This window comes from Malus sylvestris, chromosome 4, assembly GCF_916048215.2.
Source record: "Malus sylvestris chromosome 4, drMalSylv7.2, whole genome shotgun sequence".
In the NCBI taxonomy this organism is placed as follows: Eukaryota; Viridiplantae; Streptophyta; class Magnoliopsida; order Rosales; family Rosaceae; genus Malus; species Malus sylvestris.
The window spans coordinates 130,935-152,211 of NC_062263.1; the positions used below are offsets into that span (position 1 = coordinate 130,935).

General features: G+C 38.3%; 3 protein-coding genes and 1 long non-coding RNA gene across 7 annotated transcripts; 3 read left to right on the forward strand and 1 right to left on the reverse strand.

Annotated features, from left to right (window-relative positions):
* The first annotated feature begins 181 nt into the window (after window positions 1–181).
* On the forward strand, window positions 182–5,410 carry LOC126618414 (serine/threonine-protein kinase STY13-like). 3 transcript variants are annotated; one of them, XM_050286468.1, is made up of 4 exons: window positions 189–330; window positions 666–757; window positions 910–1,926; window positions 4,692–5,410. In XM_050286468.1, exons 3-4 carry the CDS (start codon window positions 1,013–1,015, stop codon window positions 5,029–5,031), a joined length of 1,254 nt encoding a protein of 417 aa, XP_050142425.1. In that variant the 5' UTR covers window positions 189–330; window positions 666–757; window positions 910–1,012; the 3' UTR covers window positions 5,032–5,410. The 3 variants fall into 3 exon arrangements, with proteins under 3 accessions (XP_050142424.1, XP_050142425.1, XP_050142427.1); XM_050286470.1 differs by having other exon boundaries at window positions 198–330; window positions 673–757; XM_050286467.1 differs by lacking the exon at window positions 666–757 and having other exon boundaries at window positions 182–330.
* LOC126618415 (serine/threonine-protein kinase STY13-like) lies at window positions 182–11,378 on the forward strand. Of its 2 annotated transcripts, none has more exons than XM_050286472.1 (3): window positions 182–330; window positions 6,992–8,009; window positions 10,788–11,378. In XM_050286472.1, exons 2-3 carry the CDS (start codon window positions 7,096–7,098, stop codon window positions 11,122–11,124), a joined length of 1,251 nt encoding a protein of 416 aa, XP_050142429.1. In that variant the 5' UTR covers window positions 182–330; window positions 6,992–7,095; the 3' UTR covers window positions 11,125–11,378. The 2 variants fall into 2 exon arrangements, with proteins under 2 accessions (XP_050142429.1, XP_050142428.1); XM_050286471.1 differs by lacking the exon at window positions 182–330 and adding an exon at window positions 6,249–6,414.
* A 49-nt stretch (window positions 11,379–11,427) lies between these two features.
* On the reverse strand, window positions 11,428–21,098 carry LOC126618416 (3-ketoacyl-CoA synthase 15). The gene is made up of 5 exons (XM_050286473.1): window positions 20,500–21,098; window positions 20,148–20,429; window positions 18,695–18,696; window positions 17,716–17,848; window positions 11,428–11,722 (listed from the first exon to the last, which is right to left on the reverse strand). Exons 1-5 carry the CDS (start codon window positions 20,968–20,970, stop codon window positions 11,642–11,644), a joined length of 969 nt encoding a protein of 322 aa, XP_050142430.1. The 5' UTR covers window positions 20,971–21,098; the 3' UTR covers window positions 11,428–11,641.
* Window positions 18,070–19,997, forward strand: LOC126618417 (uncharacterized). The gene is made up of 2 exons (XR_007621703.1): window positions 18,070–18,224; window positions 19,911–19,997. It is a non-coding gene; the product is annotated as an uncharacterized LOC126618417 (long non-coding RNA).
* Window positions 21,099–21,277: the final 179 nt, after the last annotated feature.

Sequence of the window (21,277 nt, forward strand, 5' to 3'; positions counted from 1 at the left end):
TTCAAAGGAATGAAATAAAAATTACTTTGGACTGAAAAATAGAGAAAGAAAACATATTTAAAAGTGAGTTACACGCATGGAAATAGTGGATGCTCTGCTCACACGCAAGACTTCCCTCTTCCTCTGGTAATAAAATGTCAAAAAAAAAAATAAAATAAAACATATTATTGAAAAATAGGAAAACAGAACAAGAAAAAGGAAAGTAAGAGAGAGACAAAGGAAAGGACGACTTGGAGACTGAGAGGAAGAAGTGGTCTTTTGTTTCCTGCGTCCTCAATTCCATTCGATCTTCCTCAATCCGACTGCTGCCCTCGATTTTGTTTGATTGAGGTACGTGCTTCTCTCATCTGATCATCCATCATTGGAATTATCCAAGTACATGGGTTTCCTCGAATTTTGATGCCAGCTTCCGAATCCCTTTTTTTTTTTTTTTTTTTAGAATACTTTCATGTTGTGTGATTTCCTCTCAACCCTTTTCATTTGAATGAGCTGTCGATTCTGCTCAGATTATTTCTTTAAATTGGTTTTGGGTTTGCTGTTGTTTGATTTCGCATATGTTGGCGTATTATTTTTAACAATTAGTGTATTTCCCTAATTGTTTTTCTCGATTGAGTCGATTTGGTGGTGTTAATCAACCTAAGACATACTAATCTTGGTTCCCTTAGATTTCAGGATTTCATCCTTATTAGATGCTAGTCGTAGGGAGTCCTGTCCTGTCCTGTCCTGTCGTCTGCAGTGCAGTTTCCACATATATATGGTATTGAATTGGACGTTACAGTAATCATCGTATGTATAATTCTGTATTTATGCTTCCAAAACAAAACCCAATGATGGGCTTTTTGCTCCTCATTTGATTCAACTTGGAAAACCGTCTACTTACGATATTTTGTGGGTCGATCTTGGTTTCAGGGTTTCGAAAGAGAGAAGGGGGTATTGAGTTCGAAATTTGATATTTTGTATGTGGAACAAGTAGTGCAACTTCGAGGAATTTGCTTTTCTCTGAGGGAAGAAAATGTTGGAGGGCGGCGCCAAATTCACTGGAATTATTGGTCTAAACAACCATGATAACAACTATGACGATTTGTCACAAGGATTCTACCTCAAACTCCAGGAGGGCGAAGGTACCAACATGTCCATCGACAGTATGCAAATGAGCAACGACGGAGGCTCTGTGGCCATGTCTGTAGACAACAGCAGCATTGCTTCAAATACTAATGATTCCCACACTCGAATCTTGAACCACCAAGGGCTGCGGCGACGTACTAAGGATAACTACTCTGTGCAACAGAGTGTTAATCCCCGAGGAAGAGTCACACATGCTCTAAGTCATGATCAACTGGCTCGAGCTCTATTGGACAGCCATTCCTTGACAGAGGGGCTTGAGGATTATGAGGACTGGACAATTGACTTAAGAAAGCTAAACATGGGTGAAGCTTTTGCGCAAGGTGCTTTTGGGAAGCTATACAGAGGTACCTACAATGGCGAAGATGTTGCCATCAAACTTTTGGAGCGGCCAGAAAATGACCCAGAAAGGGCTCAGGTGATGGAGCAGCAGTTTCAACAGGAAGTCAAGATGCTGGCTAATTTGAAGCATCCAAACATAGTTCGTTTCATTGGTGCTTGCCGTAAACCAATGGTTTGGTGCATTGTAACAGAGTATGCTAAGGGGGGTTCAGTTAGGCAGTTCTTGGCGAAGCGGCAGAGCCGATCGGTTCCATTGAAATTAGCAGTCAAGCAAGCTTTGGATGTCGCGAGGGGGTTTGCGTATGTTCATGGGCTCGGTCTGATTCACAGGGACTTGAAATCTGACAACCTGTTGATTTCGTCTGACAAATCTATAAAAATTGCTGATTTTGGAGTTGCCCGTATTGAGGTGCAGACAGAAGGAATGACTCCAGAGACTGGGACATACCGCTGGATGGCACCGTAAGACTTCTAAAGCTTTAGCTGAAATATCTTATCCTTTGTTGCTGTCATTGGTTCATCCACTTGATATTATCTTCTATTGAATTCTCAATTCTCACTCTTGCCTTTTTTTAGACGACTTTAATTTCAGTATGTGACAGTTGTATGAAATCCTTCCAGCTAAGTATACTTCTTGTTTGGCAGATATAAATGCGCATTAGCTTTCAGTTACTAATATTTGTTGTGTTCTCTGCTTTGGTCTTTTGTCATTGCTTGTTAGTAGGCATGTACCCCGTATCTGATTTTGCTTCTATTTTTCTCGTGTTTTTATTTTTATTTATTGGGTCTCTTTGTTGCTTGTTAGTAGACGTGTACCACGTTGGAAACATTTTAAAAAGTTTCGTGTGGAATTGTACGTTACATAATTTAAGTAAAAAGATTTACTGACAACTTTTTTTAACATTGACTGAAATGGGTTGTCTATGAAAATCATGCTAGCAACTCTCACATAATATGTAGTTTTGGGTTCATATTTAATTGGTTGTATGATGAGTACTTTTCCATGGAAATGGCAGAAATAGATTTTTAGTCGAAAATTTTCATATATTCATCTAGGATCATGTTGGTTTGCTCCTATACACTATGATAACGAGGGATTCATTTTGTGTCATTTTGTTCCCCCAACTATCCTTAACCTCTTATACATGAAAAACTCTTAGTTATGAGAATATCTTTGTTTTTCCATACTTAAAAAAGAACCTGATGCTGTTCTTTGATTATTTCAATATTTTGTTTAATCCCCCCCCGGGCTTTTCCTTCCCTGCAGATATTATCTCTATTTTATCATATTATTCCTTTTCTGTTACTTTATATTTACTATGCCCTGTTGCATGAAACAAACAAAGTCACACGTGTCTTGCCCCTCTTGTTGGTGGATGAATAGTTCAGATTTTGCTTGCATTTCTTGAGATTTAGATTTAGAGCGTCTATGTCTGAGAAATTCATGAAGTTCTATTGGAGAGTACGTTACTAGATATTTACCACTCCCTGTTGCATGAAACAACCAAAGTCACACGCTTCCTCTTTTGCCCCTCTTGTTGGTGAATGATAGTTCAGATTTTGCTTGCATTTCTTGAGATTTAGGTTTAGAGTGTCTATGTCAGAGAATTTCTTGAACTTATATTGGAGAGTACTTGTCTTTTTCCATAATGAGCGATACACTAAGGTTCTTTGTTTCTTTTTTTTTTGTTCTGGACAACATAAATTCACATCTTTGAAGTGAAAGACATTGACTAATATGTGTTTGTGTCTCTCAATGATTTTCATTGTGGGTCTCCTCTGAACCATATCTTTTTTTGTTAAAGATTTTCCTTGTGTCTCTGCTAGTGTTTCCTTGAAATAAATATTGTTCAACAATAGCCTGGCAATGCATTGGTTGCCTCAACAACCCTTTGGCATTTTTGATACTATAAGGAGACTCGATCTAATTTGTGACATGTGAAAACATGTACACTGTAAAGAAGCATGTTTGATAGTAACCAAGATAATTTAAATCGGACCATGATTCATTGCTGTCCGTTATACAAGATAGTTGCACATAACTCAAACTCATTCAAAACATTTCTGCATCCCCTCCCAAAAATACAGAAATAAGAAAAGAACCAGCCTAGAATAACTTTTTCCAAGCAACTCATAAGTCAATCAACTGAAATTGAACCATAATTTGGTTCCAGAACAAGTCAGAATAATATTGGGGCATGGAGTTCATGCATAAGAGCAGTTGTGGTGCGTCATTCATCTTAGTATCTTACAACCCTGAGTTGATGTGGATAAGTGGGTTGTGAATATAGGTGCATTGTGAGTCCATCATGCACTGTTTGAGGACCATCGGTTGAACTCAGAAAGGATACCAAGCACAATGTCAGTGTTCCTGCCCTGGTTCCCTGGTGGGTCATGGTGCTGGGTTGTTTCTGTTTCTGGTACTGTTGTAGTCACTTGTGGGAAAGGTTGTATTGAGAAGGCGGCTCTTTAGGTTGAACTTTGGGTTCTTCTCATATCACAGGAGGGCATGTGTTAAAACCGCTCTCGATGATGGAGACACATGTGATGCATCTTTGTTTGTGCTCTTATGGTGTTCTCTTTTTAGAAGAAAGAAATGGAAAAAGAAACTTGCGGTTAGATGGAAACACATATGATGCATGTATGGTTGTGTTAGTGGGAACGTATTGGACTGTTGAATGGATTATGACTGCAATGGTTGTGACATGTGGACGTGAAGTTGGGGTCTATTATTTTGATTCTGGAGTCTATACTGTGTACTCAGGTGTTGGAAAATAATTTGACTCTTGAGTCTATAGTTACATGATTAATATGTGATGCACTGTTTGAAATATATAGATATTAATTTTATATTCTGAAGGTAGCTCAAGTGCTGTAACCCTTATTTTTTCTGCGTATGATGGAATTTAAAATTGAAGTCCACTTCCATAATGGTTTTGTTGTTGTAATTTTTTTCAGGTCGTCATTTTTAATAATAATTTTGATTTTACATATTTTAGTTAAAATAATTCATTTTCCTGCGGGGCAAGAAGTGTCTCCCATATGAAAATGTTGGTATCAGCGACTAGTATCTATGAAACTAGGATCGATTAACTAACTACTTAATTCGTTTTGTGACTTTATCATGGCTGGATGTTATCAGTTTCATTAATACATAGGTTATTGGCATGGATACCCCCTATAAGCGGCTACACAATTGCACTCATTGATTTTTTGTCTGTGTGCAGGGAGATGATCCAGCACAGGCATTACACACAGAAAGTTGACGTTTATAGCTTTGGGATAGTTCTTTGGGAACTTATAACAGGGATGCTTCCATTCCAGAACATGACAGCAGTACAGGCAGCATTTGCAGTTGTTAATAAGAGTGTCCGCCCTAACATTCCGAATGACTGCTTACCTGTTCTTTGTGAGATTATGACGAGGTGTTGGGATGCAAACCCTGATGTGAGGCCATCCTTCACTGAAGTCGTGAGAATGCTCGAGCATGCAGAGACTGAGATCATGACGACTGTTCGCAAGGCCCGGTTCAGGTGTTGCATTACCCAGCCAATGACAGCGGACTGACCCCAGAAGAAAGACTGGAAAAGAAAACAGTAATGAATAGCAAGATAAAAGAGGAAAAAGGAAATGGAAAGGGGAAAAAGAGGGGGGGGGGAGAGAGAGAGAGAGAGAGAGAGAGAGAGAGGGTAATTATATTGTAAGCCTTGTGTATTTATCAGGTTTCATTTATTTATTAAGATAGATAAGGAATTGGTATTAAAAAAATATTTGGTTTTTGAGGTTTCTATTTGGGTTGAGCGAGTTTCTGACGCTGAAGCATGAGTAATAGAAAAGAGGAGAATTGAATCTGATCATGTATATGATTATGGCATGCATTGTATTCCCCTGTTTTGAGTTTTCTTTAGATTCATGTTGTAATGATTATGGCATGATTTGATTGTCCCTTTGCCTTTGTTGCCCCAACTTCTCGCTAATTCAATCAACTCCTCCTCCTCCTCCTTTGTCATCTTTCATTAATTTGGAGCACCAGCTTAAAATGAAGCGACAACATTTCAAAACTGATCAACATCATTGAACGCCTACTTATATGATAACACTTTGAACAAAAAAAACCTTATATTATAACACAAGTGAATGAGAGGTTTTTTATTGCTTTTTCCTTTGTGGGGCCCAAAGACCAACTCGTTGATGTTCTTACTAAGGTTGTGTCTAGTGGTGTGTTTTTCAATTCGATTGACAAGTTAGACATGCATGATATTTTTGCTCCAACTTGAGAAAGAGTATTGCTAGTTGTATGTATATATTAGTTAAGTAGTAGATAGGCTTATTGTTCCACATCAACAAAATACCATGTAACAAGACTTATATCCCTACATATACTACACATTAGAGAATAATAAGATAAATATAGGTCAACTAAACTCTATTAGCTTTCCATCCTATCTATTTGAAAAAGGGGACATCATGTTTCTAAAACAACATAAAAGATCATGTACTAATCTTTAAATAGCACATATCAAAGTTAAGCCTAGACATAACTTCCTTACGCACAACCAAATAAAGAGATGATCATATTTATCATCTAAATTAGTAGTTAACTCTATCCAGCTATCAAATTTATTTTTTTTTGAAGAATATCCAGCTATCAATTAATCTTTTTTTTTTCAAGTAGTTTTTATAGGAATGGAATATTTGGACATAAAAACAGAGACAGAATAGATATTTGAAGAAAGTTGAGTTTGATGCATGAAATGGGTGCGTGCTCACACGCACGCTGACCGTCTTGTAATTATAATAAATAAAAAAATAGAAAAAAGGAAAGTGAGAGAGATAGAAGAAAAGACGACTTGGGAGACTGAGAGGAAGAAGAGGTCTTTGTTTTCTGCGCCCTCGATTCCATTCGATCTTCCTCCATCCGACTGCTGCCCTCGATTTTGTTTGATTGAGGTACGTGCTTCTCTCATCTGATCATCGATCATTGGAATTATCCAAGCACATGGGTTTCCTCGAATTTTGATGCCGGCTTCTGAATCATTTTCCTTTTTAAAAAAAAAAAAAAAACTTTCATTTTGTGTGATTTCCTCTCATCCTTTTTCATTTGAATAATCTGAGCTGTCGATTCTGTTCAGATTCTTTCTTTAAATTGGTTTTGGGTTTGCTGTTGTTTGATTTCGCATATGTTGGTTGGCAGTTGGCGTATTGTTCTTAACAATTAGTAAATTTCCATAAATGTTTTCTTGATTGAGTTGATTTGGTGGTTTTAGTCAACCTAAAACCTACTATTCTCGGTTCCCTTAAATTTCGGGATTTCATCCTTATTAGATGCTAGCCGTAGGGAGTCCTGTCGTGTCTTTCGGTAGTTTCCACATGTATATGGTATTGAATTGGACATTACAGTAATCATCTCAGAATTCTGTAGTTTTACTTCCAAAACAAAACCCAATGATGGGCTCTTTGCTCCTCATTTGATTCAACTTGGAAAACCGTCTACTTAAGGTATTTTGTGGTTTGATCTTGGTTTCAGGGTTTCGAAAGAGAGAAGGGGGAGTATTGAGTTCGAAATTTGATATTTGTATGTGGAAAAAGTAGGGCAACTTTGAGGAATTTGCTTTTCTCCGAGAGAAGAAAATGTTGGAGGGCGGTGCCAAATTCACTGGAATTATTGGTCTAAACAACCATGATAACAACTATGATGATTTGTCGCAAGGATTCTACCTCAAACTCCATGAGGGTGAGGGTACCAACATGTCCATCGACAGTATGCAAACGAGCAATGATGGAGGCTCTGTGGCCATGTCTATAGACAACAGCAGCGTTGCTTCAAATACTAATGATTCCCACACTCGAATCTTGAACCACCAAGGGCTGCGGCGACGTACTAAGGATAACTACTCCGTTCAACAGAGTGTTAACCACCGAGGAAGAGTCACACATGCTCTGAGTAATGATCAGCTTGCTCAAGCTCTACTTGACAGCCATTCCTCGACAGAAGGGCTTGAGAATTATGAAGAGTGGACAATTGACTTAAGAAAGCTAAACATGGGTGAAGCTTTTGCACAAGGTGCTTTTGGGAAGCTATATAGAGGTACCTACAATGGTGAAGATGTTGCTATCAAACTTTTGGAGAGTCCGGAAAATGACCCAGAAAAGGCTCAGGTGATGGAGCAGCAGTTTCAACAGGAAGTCAAGATGCTGGCTAATTTGAAGCATCCAAACATAGTTCGTTTCATCGGTGCTTGCCGTAAACCAATGGTTTGGTGCATTGTAACAGAGTATGCTAAGGGGGGTTCAGTTAGGCAGTTCTTGGCAAAGCGGCAGAGCCAATCAGTTCCATTGAAATTAGCAGTCAAGCAAGCATTAGATGTTGCAAGGGGGTTTGCTTATGTTCATGGGCTCGGTCTGATTCATAGGGACTTGAAATCTGACAACCTGTTGATTTCTTCTGACAAATCTATAAAAATTGCTGATTTTGGAGTTGCTCGTATTGAAGTGCAGACGGAAGGAATGACTCCGGAGACTGGGACATACCGCTGGATGGCGCCGTAAGACTTCTAATGCTTTAGCTGAAATATCTTATCCATTGATTCTATCATTGGCTCATCTGCTTTATTTTATCTGTGGGCACATTTCATGGCTTTTATTGGCTTTGTCATCTTCTATTGAATTCTCAATTCTCAGTCTGGTCTTTATTAGACAAGATTTATTGCAGTATGTGACAGTTGTATGAATTTCTTACAGCTAAGTGTACTTATTTTCTTGCAGATATAAATAAGCGTTAGCTTTCCGTTACTAATATTTGGTGTCTTCTTTGCCTTGTTCTTTTGTCGTTGTTTCTTGTAGACATGTACCCCGTATCTGATTTTTCTTGCAACTTTTTTTTATTAATTTTCCGGTCTTAGAAAAAAAAGAAGAAGCATATGGTGTATAGCATTTCAAAAAGTGGAATTGTAAGTTACAGAACTTAAGCAAAAAGATTTACCCACTACCTTTTCTATCATTGGCTGAAATTCCAACGATTCCTAAAACCTATTCAAGCAACCCGAATATTCCAATGATACGCTCTTTCCATATTTTATCACAAAATACTTTTAAGGTTGAATGTGAATTTTCTTGCGTCGTCTCTTGCCAATCGTCCACCATTGTCTTTTCTCTAATTTTTGCCACTTTAATCAACCTCTATTTTGTCCTACATCAGGTTGTCTATGAAAATCATCCCAGGATTCTGGGAATTCTCTTCACATAATGAGTATGTAGTTTCGGGTTCAAATCTAATTGGTGGTATGAGTGCGTTTCCGTGTAAACGCTAGAAAAGGAAAAAGAATCTAAGTAGATGAAAATTTTCATATATTCTTCTACCATCATGTTGGTTTTGCTCCTATACACTATGAAAATGTCAGGTTCATTTGGTATCTACCACTTTGTCTTTCCCCAACTAACCTTAACCTCTTATACGTTGCAAACTCTTAATTATGAGGATAATCTTTCTTTTTGCATACTTAAAAAGAACCCAGTACTGTACTATGATTATTTCAGTATTTTATTTAATTTACCGCCACAAAGTATATCATTATTGTCTTTAATTGATTTTTTCATGTTATCCCTTTTTTGTTACTGTATATTTACTATTCCCTGTTTGAAACAAGAAAAAGTTATACGTGTGTCCACTCTTGCCTTCCCTTGTTGGTGGATGAATAGTTAATATTTTGCTTGCATTTTTTTGAGATTTAGTTGTGTTTATGTTTGTGATGTTCTTGAGTTTACTTATATTAGAGACTACTTCTCCAAATGAGTAAAATCAGCATTGAACTATTTTTGGAATGTTTCAAAAAAAATTAATGAATTTGCCATTTTCCAATATCTGCTTATAATAATTTCAATCATATATGACGTTCTTCTCTTGTTCCATAATGTGCAATACATTTAGGTTCTTTGTTTTCTTTTTTGTTTTGGAAAAATAAATTTGTGTTTGAATTTGAAATGAAGGACTTTGACTTGTACATGTTTGTTTCTCTGCTGCTTTTACCTTGTAAAACTAAATCCTTGTACAACAATATCCAGGCAACAATTTACTTGCTTCAACAACCCTTTGATATTAATGATACTATAGTAAGATTTGGTCTAATTTAGGACATGTGAAAACACATATACTGTAAAGAACGTACCATGTTTGACAGTAACCAAGAGAATTTCACTCAGCCCATGATTCAACCCCCCCCCCAAACAAAAAAAAGAAAAAAGAAAAAAGAAAAGGAATCAGCCTAGAATAACATTTTCCAAGCAACTCATAAGTCACTCAATGGAAATTGAACCATAATTTGGTTCCGGAGTAAGTAAGAATAGCATGGAGTTCATGCATGAAAGTCTGATGGTATCATGCACTGTTTGAAAAGAGGTATGAGGATCATTGGTTGAATTCAGAAAGGATACTAAGCTCAATGGCTCATACTGTTGTCATCACTTCTGGGAAAGGTTGCATGGTTGAACTTTGGGTACTTCTCTTAGCACAGGAGGGCATGTGTTACAACCATCCTCGATAACTTGCTCTGAGTTGTATGGTGTACTTTTTTTAGAGAAAAAGAGGAAAAAGAAACTTGTGGTTAGACAGAGACCCATATGATGCATGTGTGGTTGTGCTAGTGGCAACTTACTGATCTATTGAATGGATTATGACTGTAATGGTCGTGACAATGTGGATATGAAGTTGGGGTCAAGTAATTTGACTCTGGAGCCTATACGCAGATGTTGGAAAAGTAATTTGACTCTGGAGTCTATAGTTATATGGATAATATGTGATGCACTGTTGGAAATTTTTAGATATTGATTTTATAATTTTAAGGTAGATCAAGTTCTCTAACTCAGTCTTGTGTTTGCATATGATGTAATCTACAATTGATGTCAAATTCCATAATGGTTTTATTCTTATAATCCTTTCCCCTTCTTCCTAATAATTTTTTTAACTACATATTTTAATTAAGATAAGTCATGTTCCTGTGGGGCTAAAAGCGTCTCCCATTTGAAAACGTTAGCTATTAGTATCTATAGAACTAGCACCTGTTAACTATCTACTACATTTTTTATTTTGTTTGGCATGTTGTATGCCCTTAAAGTGTATCATATGAACTATGGGTAGCATTGCACGATTGATTATTTATTTTATTTATTTATATCTTGGCAATTATTACCAGCTTCTGTGCTCGTTTGCAACTATAGCATGGCAGGATGTTTTGAGTTTCCTCAATACATACATTGTTGGCATGGATGCACCTATAAGTTTTTTTGTGTGGGCTTCTTAATTGCATTGTTTGATTGGTTGAGTGCAGGGAGATGATCCAGCATAGGCATTACACACAGAAAGTTGACGTTTATAGCTTTGGGATTGTTCTTTGGGAACTTATAACGGGGATGCTTCCATTCCAGAACATGACAGCGGTACAGGCAGCATTTGCAGTTGTCAAGGGTGTCCGCCCTATCATTCCAAATGACTGCTTGCCTGTTCTTTGTGAGATCATGACGAGATGTTGGGATGCAAACCCTGAAGTCCGGCCATCCTTCACTGAAGTCGTGAGAATGCTCGAGCATGCAGAGATAGAAATCATGACGACTGTTCGCAAGGCCCGGTTCAGGTGTTGCATTACCCAGCCAATGACAGCGGACTGACCCCTGAAGAAAAATTAGAAAAGAAAACAGTTATGAATAACAACATAGGAAAGAAAGGTGAGAGAGAGAGAGAGAGAGAGAGAAGGTACCGTAATTATATAGTAAGCCCTGTGTATTTATCAGGTTTCATTTCTTTGTTAAGATAGATAAGGAATTGGTGTCCAAAAATATTTTGGTTTTGAGGTTTCTATTTGGTTGAATTTCTGACTCTGAAGGATGACTAATAGAAGAGGAGAATTGAATCTGATGGTGTATATGATTATGGCAGGCTTTGCATCCCCTGGTTTATATCAATTACGTTCATTTGCGCTGTGCGCATCAAATTATCAAGCTGAGTAATTAAAACTTGTGGGAGCTATGCTGATAAACAATTGCAGGTTATTAAGCCTTAAGCTAGAACAACTAGAAACACTTGTCATTTTGTCCTCTTTGTAATCTGGCTGCCATGCATAAGAGTTAAATCTAACTCGTCAAACCATGGACTCTGCTTGGGTGTCCCAACATTCTTAAGAGCCTTTCAAACGACGCTGTTACACTTGAATCCTGAGCCGAAGGTGAGCTGCCAAAACCGACCACCCCTCTTGATCTTTGAAGTTGCCTCTGTTTGCACTCAAAATATACCCATTTTTACTTATTTGGGCAATTTGGGTCAAATATAGCATTTGGAGGATTAATATGCAAGAAAGCTAACTTGGAGAGATATTTGGTGCAAGTGGGATAGGTTTTACACTATAATATTGTTTCTCCTATTTGTTTGGGTGGTGGAAGTTTGTCTAGCCTTTGTTTAATCAAGATACATGCATGTATTGCAAGTAGATGGAAAGGCATCAGCAAGCTTTCGGGCAAGGAACATGTGAAAGAAGCCAACTTGCTTCTTTTAAATGTTAGTTTATTACAAGTGGGAAAACATGTGCTAAAAACATGTGGTGGAGATGCAAATTCCCCTTTTAAAATTGTTTCTACATGCAAGTTGGCAAAATCAATGCAAGCTACCCAAGTAAGGAAATGCAAACTGCCCAAGCTTCTTTCGAGCAGGTACAAAACCTCAGCAGGAGGGTTTCCTCCAGACCTCTATAAAAAGGAGCAGATGCACAAGGATTATAGACACTCAATCAAACAAACAAAAGCACAAACTCTGCTCAAACCAGATTTGCCAAAAGCCTTCTTTTATCTAGTTTATTAGCTCTACTGCTCACTTGCGGTATCGATCTCATTTGTAGCTTTTATGTACTCATTTCCAGCCATATAAATTACAAGCAATCTGCAATTTTAGTCACTTTCCTCTGTCATTTATATTTCCAAGCAACCTTGTCATTTACATATTGTTCTATTTCTCCATATAAGTAAAGTCCTTATTTTTAAGGCAAACAAAGAACCTTAATTTGAGCAACTCTCACTCAAATAGCACAATCTCTTGATTTGAAGTCAAAAGGCGCAACCTCAATCATTCAAATCCCGTCTACTAGCGGCATCTAGTAGTGGCACGCCCGCACCCACCAATCTCGTCTGTGAAGTAAATCCCCGGCTTGCCCGCAAGGCGCCATGGCGGATTTAGGAAGCGAACATATTTTGGCACGCCCAGTGGGACCCTTATATGAAGTTAGATCATGAACAATCCTTATGTTCATGATTTTTTGGAGGATGACGGTGTGGAAGAGCGCCCAAGCCATGGCTATCACATAGAGCCAACCTATGAGTTGCCCACCAATGGATACATGGCGGGAGAGTACTCAAGTCCCATGGAACATGATTGTTGGCCAACTAATGGCCATCAAATAAATAATAATCTTGAAGATTGGCCAACTTATGGCTATGATGAAGGTTATTATTCTTTTGAAGACAATCATATTCATGAATACTATGATAGGCCAATAAATGGCTTTGAGTATCAAAATGCTTCCAATGAATACATAGAGCCAATATATGAGATGCCAACTCATGATCATCCAGATGAAGAGCTCTACAAAGAGGATGTGGGCAAATTAGAGAAGGTGTCCAAACTCCATATGGCAAGCATCGAATATGGTGAAGAGGTGACTAAGTGTTTTAAAAGGGTGGAGGAAAGCTATACAACTTTTGGAGAAACTTTGAGAAAGTTGATAGATCAAATGTGTCAAATCCCCTCTACAAAGCACACTTACCCTACTACAACCAAGGAAGAACAGATCATACACGTTGATGAAGGCCAAACTATGGCCCCACCCAATGAAAAATCTATGAAAATAGATATGGTTGTAGAAGACCAAGCCGACATATCAAAACCGATAACGGCTAAGATGGAGCTTGTGGCTATTGTAGGCCAAACACCAACGCTCGGGGGGCATGAGCCCACACCTTATGTCGAGCCCGAAGAAGAAGAAAAAAGCTCCTACGCTCTTCCCCGCCAACACAAGCATATTGTCCGCATCAAGATCTCAAGGAGGGTAAAGCTTGAGATCAAACATGAATGGCCACCTCCTATGGTTCCCAAGCTACATAGCATGGCCAATTTAAATGGTGGATTTGATCTCTCTACACTCAATTTTAAAAAGAGAAAAAGATTTGAGTGTTGAGAGAAAAATAACATATGGGCAATGAAGGAGTTTCATCCATTGTGCCCGAATAAGGCTCGTTTTGTTTCTCCCTCTTTCCTTTTCCAATTTATTTCTCTCATTCCCTTCATTTTCTAAAAAACTCCACTCTGCCCGAAAGGGCTTTATATATATATATTTATATATTATTTATAAAGATCTTTGCCCGTGTGGGCTATATATATATATATATATATATATATATAGTATTATAATATATATTATATATATACTTTGCCCGAGTGTGGGCTTATTTTATATATATATATATATATATATATATATATATATATCTATATATCTATATATTTATTATTATATAATGTTATAGTGTATTATATTATATTGTGTTCTTTGCCCGAAAGGGCTTTATATATATATTTTTAATATAGAAGGCCCATTCGGACAAGTATAATATATATATATATCTAGTTTGTTTTTTAATTTGCCCGAATGAGCTTTTTGCTGTTTTAAGCTGCCCAAAAGGGCTCTTCCTTTTCCTTTTTCTATTATTTCTCTCTTTCTTTTTCTCTCTTTCTCTTTCTCCTTGTCAGTCTTGTCTCATTGTCTCTCTCTTTCTCCTTCCATTTTGCTCGAAAGGGCTCTCTCTCTCTCTCTCTCTTTCTTTCTCCTTTTCTTTTAACTTTTTTATTATTTCTTTCTCTTCCCTTCTTTCTTTCTCTGTTCTCTTTTTTCCTGTCTCTCCCTCAGTTTTTGTCTACCAAAAAGTTATATATATGTATTTTATTATATATATATATATATATATATATATATATATATATTATACTTGTCCGAATGGGCCTTCTATATATGTATATATATTTATTATATTTAGTTTTTGAAAAAAGACAACTGATCACTCATATATTTCATGCATTTATACCATCAATTTCTAAAATCTTTGTGATGTTTTTGTGTCAAAATTGTAGCATTTTATCTTACCTTGTGTTAATGTGCAGTTAATTTTGTTTTAGGATCAAAGAAATAAAAAAAGAAAACAAAAGAAATAAAATAAGCAAAGGGGAGTGCAGCACTGGCAGGAAGAAAAAGAAAAGAAAAAATATTTATATAATAAGAGGGAGTGGAAGGCAGAAAGCAGAGAGCACAGCAGAAAAGCAAAAGAATAAAAGAATAAGTGCAGGACACTCGGATTGGCAGAAACAAAAACAAACAGAAAATAAGAAGTGGACGGACTGATAGAAAGACAGAGAGAAGTGGACAGACGCAGCAAAATGATGTGGAGTGCGCTGGCGAAAAGAAGAATAATAAAAGAATAAGGAGTGGGAGCAGGGGAGAGCAGAAAAGAATGAAAGAAAGGAAGTGAGAGGGGAGCGGACGAAGTGGAAAAACGGAAAATAAAGAGAAGAATAAGATGGAGTGGAGAGACCGACAGCTTGAAGAGAAAATAATAAAAAAAATAATAAAGATTGAAGAAAGCAGAGGACATGCGGTACTGACGGAGCAGAAAATAAGAGAAATAAAGAGAAGGAGCAAAGGTGACTGGCAGGGAGACTGACAGAAGCAGAAACCAGAGGACAGAGGCTCCGCAGCGCAGCAGAGCATAGAAGCAGAGACTGAGGGGAGAAGAGACTGACGGGAAGAGACTGGCGCAGGGAAGTCAGAAGCAACAGAGAGCTCGTCTTGTTAAAACGGGTGTTTTCTTTCTTGTTATTTCTTATGAATAATTTCTTATGTATGAAAATAATTATGTGTAACTAATTTATTATGCTAGAGTGAGGCCATGAGCCGCAACATGAATACGTAGTTTTATTTTTCAATTGCTTAAGTGTTGTTACATGTTTGCTTTGATATTTTCAATCACTGAATTAAACTATCTATGTACCTTGATGCTTGATCACCATTAGGATGCTTAGAAAAGTTATCGGATGCAATTTTGAACGAATGTCACGTTAAAATTGGTTGTGCTTCTTGTGATTGAGACTTATACTCTCCTAAGGTAAATATCATGCTCTTAGGGATTATATGGTTTAACAAAAGGATTTTCACCAAGATTAATGAATCACTCATGTTTATATTTAATCCAAATGTCATGGATAAGTTGCATGTAGTGGTATGCGTTTTAGCTTGAATGTCACAAGTAAAATATACACAAGGAAAATCCAACCTTCAAAGCATGTGTGTTTTCAATTATTTAAGCAATTGGAAGAGCTACATAGGAGTGTTGTTGGTAAATGTTGAACTCTAGCGTATTGTCAATTTATTTTTCTTCAGTCATTTATTTTATCTTAAATTTCCGTATTTACTTGTTTTGTTTAAGTTGAATCATTATTCTTATAAATCAATTCCCATTTTAGATATTTGTTTAAGTCACATCCAGTAATATTTAGTTTCGTCAAATTAGTGTAATTCTTAGAATTAAATAAGTTAAATACACAAAAACTCGTAAATTGTTTATATCAGTCCCTGAGGAGATCGACATTGCTTGAGCCATTCTATACTACAAACACTTGTTCTCTTGCAAGAATTTTCTATGGTTTAACCTCTTGTTTTACAAGTGGTAAAATCGCTATCAACAACAAAAAAAAACAAAATTCGGTTGCTTTTTCAATTTGCCCGAAAGGGCCTTTCTTTCTCCCTTTTCCCTCTGTTTTCTCTTTTTGCCCGACTTGGGCATATGTTCTGTGTGCCCGACATGGGCTGTTATTTCTTTCTTTAAAGCTGCCCGAAAGGTTCATATATATATATATATATTATATTATATATACGAAAAGAGGCCAAAAGAAAAAGACAAAAAAGAATAGTTGCCTAAGTTTATTTCTCTCTTAACTCTCTTTTCCAGTTTGTCCGACTTCGGGCATTTTTCTAGTTTACTATCTCGGTAACCAGTGAGGATGCTCATATGTTTTTTGGTATCAACAAGAAGGGTGAACAAGTCAGAGAACATTTTTTCCAATGCTAGTTGCACTTCCAATTGCCTTGCTCCTCTTGCCAAAGTTTATCAACGACAGAATGACCGAAGAGGTAGACGTGCCTCTTCCTTCGACATCAATCCTGGCAGCATTGGGGTTGTAAGTTTCACAAACTTTGCTCAAATTTGTAAAACTTGGGGGGCACTGTTTGCACTCAAAATATACCCATTTTTACTTATTTGGGCAATTTTGGTAAAATATGGCATTTGGAGGATTAATATGCAAGAAAGCTAACTTGGAGAGATATTTGGTGCAAGTGGGATAGGTTTTACACTATAATATTGTTTCTCCTATTTGTTTGGGTGGTGGAAGTTTGTCTAGCCTTTGTTTAATCAAGATACATGCATGTATTGCAAGTAGATGGAAAGGCATCAGCAAGCTTTCGGGCAAGGAACATGTGAAAGAAGCCAACTTGCTTCTTTTAAATGTTAGTTTATTACAAGTGGGAAAACATGTGCTAAAAACATGTGGTGGAGATGCAAATTCCCCTTTTAAAATTGTTTCTACATGCAAGTTGGCAAAATCAATGCAAGCTACCCAAGCTTCTTTCGGGCATGTACAAAACCTCAGCAGGAGGGTTTCCTCCAGACCTCTATAAAAAGGAGCAGATGCACAAGGATTATAGACACTCAATCAAACAAACAAAAGCACAAACTCTGCTCAAACCAGATTTGCCAAAAGCCTTCTTTTATCTAGTTTATTAGCTCTACTGCTCACTTGCGGTATCGATCTCATTTGTAGCTTTTATGTACTCATTTCCAGCCATATAAATTACAAGCAATCTGCAATTTTAGTCACTTTCCTCTGTCATTTATATTTCCAAGCAACCTTATCATTTACATATTGTTCTATTTCTCCATATAAGTAAAGTCCTTATTTTTAAGGCAAACAAAGAACCTTAATTTGAGCAACTCTCACTCAAATGGCACAATCTCTTGATTTGAAGTCAAAAGGCGCAACCTCAATCATTCAAATCCCGTCTACTAGCGGCATCTAGTAGTGGCACGCCCGCACCCACCAATCTCGTATGTGAAGTAAATCCCCGGCTTGCCCGCAAGGCGCCATGGCGGATTTAGGGAGCGAACAACCTCTAAGTAAGCGAGTTCGTACCAAACACTACTACTAAAAGTGTCTCCAAATCGCTCCAGGGTTTTCCTGGATGCCTCCATGTAGTCCTCCGTAAGCTCTAGGTTCTTCTGTATTTCATTGAGCACCTTCTCGCTAGTTTGGCTAATAGTGGAAGACAATGATGATGTTTCATGGGATTCTTTTGTTTTGGCCTTTTTTATTGATTTCCCATTTGCATGCCACGAAAATGGCTTTGGGTTTTGAGTAAAAGGCAAAGGGAGCATGATGCATCATCATTATGTATGTGCAAAAAAGGAGAGGTTGATTCATTTTCTTTCCATTTAACTGCAAAGAGCCGAAGTGGAGAAAGAGAGAGAGAGAGCATTTGGCTCTCTCCTGAGAAGGCATCAGAGAGCATCCAAAGGGGGAGAGCATTCGGCTCTCCCATGGGAAAGCATGGGCATGGGTGAGAGAAAAATCAAGAGAGCTAGAGTGAAAAGTATTCTAGTGAAAGAACTCTTGGGGTAGAGTGAGGCTCTTGGGAAAATTCTATGAGTGGGTGTGCAAGGGATTTGGGATTGGGTTATGTTGATTTAACTCATGTGTACTTGTACTGTTATTCTCATAGTGAAGAGCAATATCTCTCCGGGGACGTAGGCATGATTTTTGCCGAACCTCGTAAATTTCTCGGTGTCTTTATTTCTTGTATTTTATTCTGTTCAACTGAGTGTGATTTTGGTGAGGTTGTAATCTGAATCTCGTTTCCGCACTGATGAACGGACCAAGGCACAACAATTGGTATCAGAGCATCGTTGGAGGCTTGGTTCGTTGGAGGTCCAGATTTGTTGTTCACCATGGAATTTTCAGTTGAGCAGTTTAATGGGAGAGGCGGTTTTACTCTTGGTAAAGGAGAGTAATGGAAGCCTGAAGAAATTGAAGCTATGTTCAGGGATGCTTAGATCAACTGCGAAAGTTGATGTTGAGGAAGAAGACAAAGACCTCTTTCTTCTTACCTCACCTTCAGATTTGTCTTAGAACCTTGTGAAACTTTACTGCATGGAAAGTTACAGTAAGTTTGGAGCATGTGCAAGCTTCTTTGGTGTGGAATGATACACAAAGGAGACCATGGATGATGGTGGGCACAAGATTGCTTAAGTTATTAAAGGTTGGAATCGTGGAAGAAAATTGGAAAGAGGATCTAAGAGAGACAGCAGGTTCAGATCCGGTTCCGGAGGCAAGGGTCCACAGTGCTACGAGTGCAAGGCCGGGTTCTAGCAAGTTTGTGGCGGAAGACTTTGAGTATGTCCTCAAGGTACTCGAAGCAACACTTCTCCTGGTGATGTTTAGTCTCGAGTGTTGTAGGGGTTTTGCAGCAGGTGGAGCTATGGGATTCACAAGTGATGAGATGGTCATGAGGTAGGAGGAAGTGTGGGAATTTTGTCTGGCTCGATGGGTTGTTGCTGGAAACGGGCGCGCTGACGAGTTTCTAGGTTGCAGACAATGAAGATGAGGAAAACCTGCTGGAGGAGACGAGGATGTGCCGAGATCCTGTCTGAAGCTAAATGGTGATTTTTAGCTTGCAGCAGCTGCACATGCATTGGCAGTGACTGAATCGAAACACGACCAAAGAGGTTGATTCAGGGTGTGTATGCTGGTACGTAAGGCCAATGGACTTTGGTGATGGGTGCAAGGATTTTTGCACAGTATATTCGCCAAGGTGGAGATTGTTGTGATTGACTCATATTTTGAGCTGTTAACAATTAAGTGACTTTGTGTGTTATGCTTTCGGAATAGTGACCAAATGTGTCCATATCTCATTTTGGCTAATAGTGGAAGACAATGATGATGTTTCATGGGATTCTTTTGTTTTGGCTTTTTTTATTGATTTCCCATTTGCATGCCACGAAAGTGGCTTTGGGTTTTGAGTAAAAGGCAAAGGGAGCATGATGCATCATCATTATGTCTGTGCAAAAAAGGAGAGGTTGATTCATTTTCTTTCCATTTAACTGCAAAGAGCCGAAGTGGAGAAAGAGAGAGAGAGCATTCGGCTCTCTCCTGAGAAGGCATCAGAGAGCATCCAAAGGGGGAGAGCATTCGGCTCTCCCATGGGAAAGCATGGGCATGGGTGAGAGAAAAATCAAGAAAGCTAGAGTGAAAAGTATTCTAGTGAAAGAACTCTTGGGGTAGAGTGAGGCTCTTGGGAAAATTCTATGAGTGGGTGTGCAAGGGATTTGGGATTGGGTTATGTTGATTTAACTCATGTGTACTTGTACTGTTATTCTCATAGTGAAGAGCAATATCTCTCCGGGGACGTAGGCAGGATTTTTACCGAACCTCGTAAATTTCTCGGTGTCTTTATTTCTTGTATTTTATTCTGTTCAACTGAGTGTGATTTTGGTGAGGTTGTAATCTGAATCTTGTTTCCACACTGATGAACGGACCAAGGCACAACAGTTGCCAATATGCACACGTGCTCGAAGGCAAGCTTGTAGTCAGGAATGTAAGGCTTGTAATTAGTTTTCTTCTTCCTGAAGAGCAAATTGGTGAGGAAATGGAATTGTTCGCTAACGGGGAGAACGAAGGGGCCGATAGTGGTGATGTTGGCCTTGAGTGCGCGACCGCCAACCTGAATCACGTCTTTGCTCATCGACACTCCTTGTGTGCCCTCTGCATCTTCCTTCAAATGTATGTTGTTGAAGCTCCTCTCATCCATGCCTTTGTGAGTTCGAACCAGCTGCATCGATCGCCCACCATTAAGATCAAATCACTAAAATCTACGTGTGTGTATATATACATATATATACCTGTTTGAGTTCATATTTGGCATGCCATCGATCGAGACTGGAGCTAGAGAGCAGCATGGCGGCCGCCCCCATTTGAAGGAAGCAATTAGAAATGAGCAGATCGAAATCATTGCCTTTGTACCATGTATAGCACACAGCCTCCGTGCTGACCACCAGTGCATATGAGCCAGGATAAGCATTTAAAAGGTCTTTGGCAAGATCAAGGGCTACGATTCCTGCAGCACAACCCATTCCACCAAGGTTGAAGCTCTGTACGTTAGGCCTCAGCTTGAAATGGTTTATCACAATGGATGACAGCGATGAGGTCGTATTCAGAACTCCACAGTTCACCACGAGGATCCTAATGTCCTTTGGCCGGACTTTGGTGGCTCCGAAAAGGTCATTTATGGCCCCGAACATCACCAAAGCTGCCTCTTCTCTTCCGTCCTTCAGATTTATCTTGTAATCTGGGCAGAATACCACTCGGGGCATGTACGTCTCTTCGCCTATGCCGGAACTCTTGAGCACTCGCTTTTGAAAATCAATGGCAGCATAGTTGAAGTTGCCCGAATTTCTCACTAATTCAATGAACCCCTCCTTTGAGATCTTTGATTATTTAGTGGCGCACGAGCGAGCCAGCGTGAAATGAAATAAAAACATTTCAAAAGTAATCAATAACATTGAACATCAACACATAAATGTATGTGTAGAAGTACATTATAATACTTAAGAGATCATTTGGTAATTATTTCGTTTAGTTTTTAGTGTTAAAAAAAAATGAAAAATGAAAAGAAAATAA

What these genes read in the sequence shown, in the direction of transcription:
- LOC126618414 (XM_050286467.1), top strand. Translation starts at nt 1,013, where the DNA reads ATGTTGGAGGGCGGCGCCAAATTCACTGGAATTATTGGTCTAAACAAC. An exon ending in ACATACCGCTGGATGGCACC is followed by an intron (nt 1,927 to 4,691) that starts GTAAGACTTCTA and finishes GTCTGTGTGCAG; the next exon opens with GGAGATGATCCAGCACAGGC.
- LOC126618415 (XM_050286472.1), top strand. Translation starts at nt 7,096, where the DNA reads ATGTTGGAGGGCGGTGCCAAATTCACTGGAATTATTGGTCTAAACAAC. An exon ending in ACATACCGCTGGATGGCGCC is followed by an intron (nt 8,010 to 10,787) that starts GTAAGACTTCTA and finishes GGTTGAGTGCAG; the next exon opens with GGAGATGATCCAGCATAGGC.
- LOC126618416 (XM_050286473.1), bottom strand. Translation starts at nt 20,970, where the DNA reads ATGCCCCGAGTGGTATTCTGCCCAGATTACAAGATAAATCTGAAGGAC. An exon ending in CCAAATATGAACTCAAACAG is followed by an intron (nt 20,430 to 20,499) that starts GTATATATATGT and finishes CGATCGATGCAG; the next exon opens with CTGGTTCGAACTCACAAAGG. An exon ending in ACGAACTCGCTTACTTAGAG is followed by an intron (nt 11,723 to 17,715) that starts GTTGTTCGCTCC and finishes GTGCAAACAGAG; the next exon opens with GCAACTTCAAAGATCAAGAG.